Source organism: Mytilus edulis, chromosome 13, assembly GCF_963676685.1.
Source record: "Mytilus edulis chromosome 13, xbMytEdul2.2, whole genome shotgun sequence".
NCBI classification, from domain to species: domain Eukaryota; kingdom Metazoa; phylum Mollusca; class Bivalvia; order Mytilida; family Mytilidae; genus Mytilus; species Mytilus edulis.
Window position 1 is genome coordinate 18296048 of NC_092356.1, and position 6413 is coordinate 18302460.

At 32.8% G+C, this 6413-nt stretch overlaps 1 protein-coding gene across 1 annotated transcript; it reads left to right on the top strand.

Annotated features, from left to right (window-relative positions):
- The first annotated feature begins 5185 nt into the window (after positions 1–5185).
- On the top strand, positions 5186–5944 carry LOC139500143 (protein wech-like). The gene has a single exon (XM_071288881.1). The coding sequence runs from the start codon at positions 5186–5188 to the stop codon at positions 5942–5944; it is 759 nt and encodes a 252-aa protein (XP_071144982.1).
- The last annotated feature ends 469 nt before the right edge of the window (positions 5945–6413 follow it).

Genomic DNA, 6413 nt, shown 5'->3' on the forward strand with positions numbered 1-6413 from the left:
AAAGTCCATTTCATATTACCGACTTTTGAATCCGGATTTGGTATTTTTCGACTGGTTACCTTTTATATGGTAGGAGATCCTGGTACTCGGTCAAGCAAGAACAACATATATTAGTTAGCTGAAGATTTTATTTTGAACGAATTTGAAGGAAAAGTATCTGTTAAGATGCTTTCTTTATATGACTAAATCATCGGGAAATAGTAAATTTCCAGCCAAATTGCATCGTTCATATATTTGATTTTACTCTTTTGTGGGTGCTTGTAATTGACCGAATACCAGATGTCCCATCACAGAGTAGGTAACCTGTCGAATAATTGAAGAACCCGGAGTAAATACCGGTAATATTAAAATGGGCTGTTCATGTTAGACATTGAATTGCAGCATCTAATTTGCTTTTTTATACTTGAATTTTTTATTTGTAAATTACGGGGGTAATCTTTCTAGAAATTCAGAAATTAATTCGTGCGTCTCTGTTTACGAATCAGTTATTACCGTTACCACCACTGTTATCTTCTATAAGTCATTCTTAAATTTGCACTTTTTAAAAAAATGTGTAGAATTTATCTTTGTTTCAAATACAGAAATTCTTGACATGAGTAAAGTCAAGTACTATAGCCAAACTTTCGAATAACAATTCATTGCATATTAGGAAATGACCATCACTGGAAGTTAACCAATTAAATCCCCCCCTTCTTTCCTGTGTACAAGTTTAAGTAACCATGCAAACTCAAGATTCTAAAATATTTTACAGAAACACCAAAATATAAAAAAAAATAATGGTGCTTTGAAACATCCTCCCCGTGCTTCAGGTTTATGCTCTTATAATATACTAGATTATGGAGTGTGTGTCCGAGCGAGAACTTCTCTAGTTCAATACTTTAGGAATATTTATCAAAAATTTATTCAGCCCCATTCTACTATTTAGTCAGCCGTCAGTCGCTACCCTGATATACCCTATTTTTCCGGGTCACTAATACTAATAGCGTTTGACATTTTTAGCCGAAGAGATTTATCATTTTTTCATAACTGAATTTATTGTATGCTGGTTCATATTCTGGACGCCAGTCTTTGCTCCTTTATAATATATTTCACAAACAAAAAACAAATATGAAGCTTAAAAATGGAAAAATATTAAATACTAAACTCGTTCAAAGGGTATCTACACGTCTTAATCTTCAAAATCGGTTATCTAAAAATACTACCATCGCTAACATTTTTAACAATAAAAATCGTGGTTACCCTTCTATCGATAAGTGTCATGCCAAAAAATGACTTACATGTCCCCGTCTTTCCACCAAAAATACAGTAAGGTCCACGTTCAATGGTCGCACATTTTCTTTAAATTTTGAAACTGATATAACTTGAAAAACAAACAGTATTATTTATTTACTCACATGAAACAAACCTGGATGTGGTATTCAGTACGTAGGTGAAACTGGAAGATATTTATCTAAACGAACTCAAGAACATCTGTATCGTGTTAAAAGACCCAATAAATTCAAAAGTATCATTTATCAACACCTTAAGAAGCACAATCATCCTATTAAATGTTTAGCAGTTCAACCTTTAGAAGTAGTAAATAAGCAACCTGGTGAATCTCATTCAAAGTTTGTACGATCACGGAAAATAGTTGAATTAAATTGGATTAAAAAATTACAGACAGTCTACCCTTTCGGTCTTAATGATAATATCATGGGAATTGGTAATATATCAAGAACCGATTCCGTTAACATTTTGGATATAGTTTCTAAACCTGTTCGTAAAAACCGTTCTCACGGTCTTAGAAAAAATCGCAATCAAAGAAAATTTCGGACCAATCATACCAATATTTCGGACTTAATTTCTATTTCAAAAAACAACCGCAGACATTATCTGTTAACAAAGCTCTGTTCATTACCGGTTAATAGGTTAAATAAAATTTTGGAGGATTGCAACACAATTTCATATAACAGTTCAAAGTATGAAATAGTTCAAAATATTATGGCATATTGTTATTCTAAACTATTTCCAAAAATTGATCGCCCTGAAGATCATAAAAAACATTTTTTTAAATAAAGTATGTCAATAAAGGTTTTGATTTTGTAAATATTGCCGGTATATTTAACGACCATTCTGTTAAAGAACAAATTCCTGGATATTTTGACAATACTGAGCTCCCTCTTATTTGTTATATTTACAAGAAATCTACCCGGAAATTTGTGTTTAATTATAACCAATTGTGTAAAGATGCTAATATCAGTGAAAATACACCTACTTCATGTAATTGTAGTAATTCCGCATACATTTATGGACCCATTTCCCATGTTATAACAGGAGATCTTAACATCGTTCAAGACCGAGAGTTAAAATCATTCCTTAGAAAAGGACCTAAATATCGTCCCCCGTCAGTTATTAATTGGAATGAGTGTCGTAATATCATCCACGACTCACTCCGTACTTACTGTTTGAAATGGATAAAACGGGAAAAAGCTGACAAAAAATCTTTGGACTCTTTCTTTAATTCAGTAATGAACATAGTTGATATACGTATTCAACATTTTAAAGAACATTTTATTATTAACAATAACCACAATAAACCTATTTCTCGTATCAAACATAAACTAAAAGAACTAGCCAAGGAATTTGTTTTTGTCCCGGCCGATAAAGCTGCTAATAATATTATTATTGTTTGACGTACATTGAGGTTCTGAAAAAAGAAATGACCAATTCACCAACATTCCAACTGACTCCATTTTCAGAAATCTGTAACAAACATAAACTTTTAGCTACCGCTTTACAAGCAGAACCGAATACAATGAAAGTCCCTACTATGTATTGGCTTCCGAAGCTACACAAAACACCTTACAAATATAGATTTATTTCGTCTTCAAGCCATTGTTCCACTACTAAATTGTCTATTCTTCTTACCAGTACACTTGGTACAATCAAAAACCTGATAATAAATTTTTCAAATAAGGCCTTCGAAAATAGTGGAAGTAATTACTTTTGGAGTGTCAAGAACTCGTTGAAAGTACTTGATAAATTGCATGCTTATATTGGTGATTTTGAATCTGTTCAAAGTTTTGATTTTTCTACCCTGTATACCACATTGCCTCACATTCTCATTAAGAAAAAATTCACCCACCTAATTAAATGGGCATTTAAAAAGTCAGAATGTGAATATATATGTTCAAACTCTTTTAGGTCTTTTTTTAGTAGCAATAAACAAAAAAACTATGTCAATTGGACATGCTTTGATACTATATATGCCCTTCAATTTTTACAAGATAACATTTTTGTTCGCTTTGGAGATTCCGTATATCGTCAGGTTATTGGAATTCCAATGGGGACTAACTGTGCACCACTTATTGTGGACCTGTTTTTGTATTGCTATGAGTTACAATTGATGACAAAAATCAGCAAAGACCCATCGAAACAACATCTCATAAACAAATTTAATAATACTTTTAGATATTTGGATGACATTTTGGCTCTCAATAATGACGACTTCAGTATGTATACTAAAGAAATTTATCCTGTTGAACTTACTTTAAATAAAGCTAATACTAACAATGACCACTACCCTTTCCTCGATCTTGATATCTATATCACTAACGGAAAGCTTAATACTAATATTTATGATAAAAGAGATGATTTTTCATTTCCTATCGTTAATTATCCATTTTTAGATGGTGACGTTCCATTGTCACCATCTTACGGTGTTTATATATCGCAACTTGTACGATTCGCTCGTGTATGTAACAATGTTTTAGATTTTAACGAGAGAAATATATGTATTACTGAAAAATTATTACACCAGGGTTTTCGATATCACAAACTAGTCAAAACATTTACTAAATTTTATCATCGGTATAAGGACGTCATTCGTAAATATAGCTCAACATGAAGACTTCTTATACGTTCAATTATATCACATCCAATTGTTTATGGAAATATTATTTATAAAGCACAAAAATGTCAGTATTCACCTCAGAAACTAACAAAACCTTTAAAAAGACTTATCAAGAAGGGATATAGTTACGATACTGTTGTCAGGTCACTAAAGATTGCTTATTTTGGCGTTGATATTGATTCACTTATAGGGTCTTTGCATCGGAACTAAACACATTTATTAAAAAAACAGTTGTTGGCATGACACGGGTTATGTTCTTCTCATATATGTTATGATGGTATGATACTAAACCCCTAACGGGAAGGATTGTGCCTGATATTCATATGATGAAATCATAATCTTTCAATCAGTTTAATTGAAGTCTGGAGCTGGCATGTCAGTCAAATGCTAGTAGTCTGTTGTTATTTATGTATTATTGTCATTTTGTTTATTTTCTGTGGTTACATCTTCTGACATCAGACTCGGACTTCTCTTGAATTGAATTTAAAATGTGCGTATTGTTATGCATTTACTTTTCTACATTGGCTAGAGGTATAGGGGGGGGGGGTTAAGATCTCATAAACATGTTTAACTCCGCCGCATTTTTGCGCCTGTCCCAAGTCAGGAGCCTCTGGCCTTTGTTAGTCTTGTATTTTTTAATTTTAGTTTCTTGTGTACAATTCGGAAATTAGTATGGCGTTCATTATCACTGAACTAGTATATATTTGTTTAGGGGCCAGCTGAAGGACGCCTCCGGGTGCGGGAATGTCTCGCTACATTGAAGACCTGTTAGTGACCTTCTGCTGTTGTTTTTTCTATGGTCGGGTTGTTGTCTCTTTGACACATTCCCCATTTCCATTCTCAATTTTAATATATATTGTAATGACTCGGAAATTGTGTTCTGCAATAAAATGTAGTATTAATTTCCTACAACATGTACAACTTTCGTCCCTTTTACGTACGCAACCAAATGCGACGTACTATGGTTTGGTGAAATAGACATAAAAATGCCAGAATGTAAAATAACTGTGAAGAAAAATCACTACTGACATTATGAATACAACGCATTGCCAACCTTATTCTGTGTCATTTTTTGCATCAATTAAAAAAACATCGGAATAATTTCTGAACATATAGTATTAAATCACATAAACTAATAACTGAAACATGAACCACTGTCAAACATTCCTCAGTATGACAACGTTACTGTTATTAACCTACTTCTTAATCACATGTCCCAACTAGATATTCTATTATCTTTCCCTGTTACTATATATTAATCTATTTGTGTAAGTTTGTGCATACAGTCGTAAAATGGCGCAAGCAGCTTCAATGACATGTGAAATCTGTGTAAGTGCATCTGGTTCGTCATATTGTTTAGATTGCGAACAATATTATTGTGAAAATTGTAAAATATTACATACAAGACAAAAACTATCTACGACTCACGAATTTAAGGAAGCTACAGATTTCATTCCGGAAGTAAAATCAAAATGCATTGATCACAACGAGGCCTTCACATTTGTTTGCGTAGATTGTGATGTTCCACTTTGTTGTTGTTGTGTAACTGAACAACATAACGGACATAAGATGTCTAAACTAAAGGATACAATTTCACAGCTTAAAACCAAACTCGAGCAAGAACTTTTGATAAAGTTCAATAAAACCAGTGGAAACGCATCCAAGTTGGAAAAAAACCTGTTATTATTTAATGGTCAAGTCGAATTTGTGATAAAGTCAATAACAAAAGAAGGTAACAAAATACAATTAATGGTTGATCAATATACTGCTAACACAATTGCGTCATTACAGGACCAAGCACGAAAAGAAAATGAACAATTATTAGCCTTACTTTCTGATCATAAATCTGCTCTTGATAAAGCATACACTTTAGATAACAGACAAAAACAAATCGCCGAACACAGTAGACATGACGGAACTTTGGTAGAGTTGTTGAAATCTCTAAATGAAGATATTGATCAACTCGAGGTGTATCCCCTTCCGGAGTTTCAGTCAGTTATTTACACACAAACGATAGTCACTGAAGATGACAAAATTACTTGGGACGTTTGAATTATGTGAAACCAACCTTAAACGAGTTTTTAAATGCCAGTCCTGTGGAAGGTACAAGACAAGAGATCGTAATAGAAATCATCGTTTTCGTAAATTCCGCTGTTGTAACAAGAAAATGATCATAACATAAACATGTTAATCCCAGTGATAGATTTATAAGCACGATGAATTACCTGGAAGTCATTTCGAATTATTAAAAAAATATTTGGTTGGTTGTAAACCGTGCATGATCAATGATGATACATGGACGTGCTGATAAACATTTCATTATGTCATAGTATTAGCGTCATGTGTATGTCATCGGTGATAGCTTTCTCTGTGGGGTCTGAAATATATTCAGGTCAATTGTCGTATCTGTTCTTGCATCATAAATGTATGTTGCGTTATCATTAACTCACTGACACTATCTTGACTAAAAAGGAATTTACTCATTTAAAAATTTAAATATATCTGAAGTAACTCTTTCGCT

Excerpts from the sequence above, each read along its gene's own strand:
- LOC139500143 (XM_071288881.1), top strand. The coding sequence starts at position 5,186 with ATGGCGCAAGCAGCTTCAATGACATGTGAAATCTGTGTAAGTGCATCT.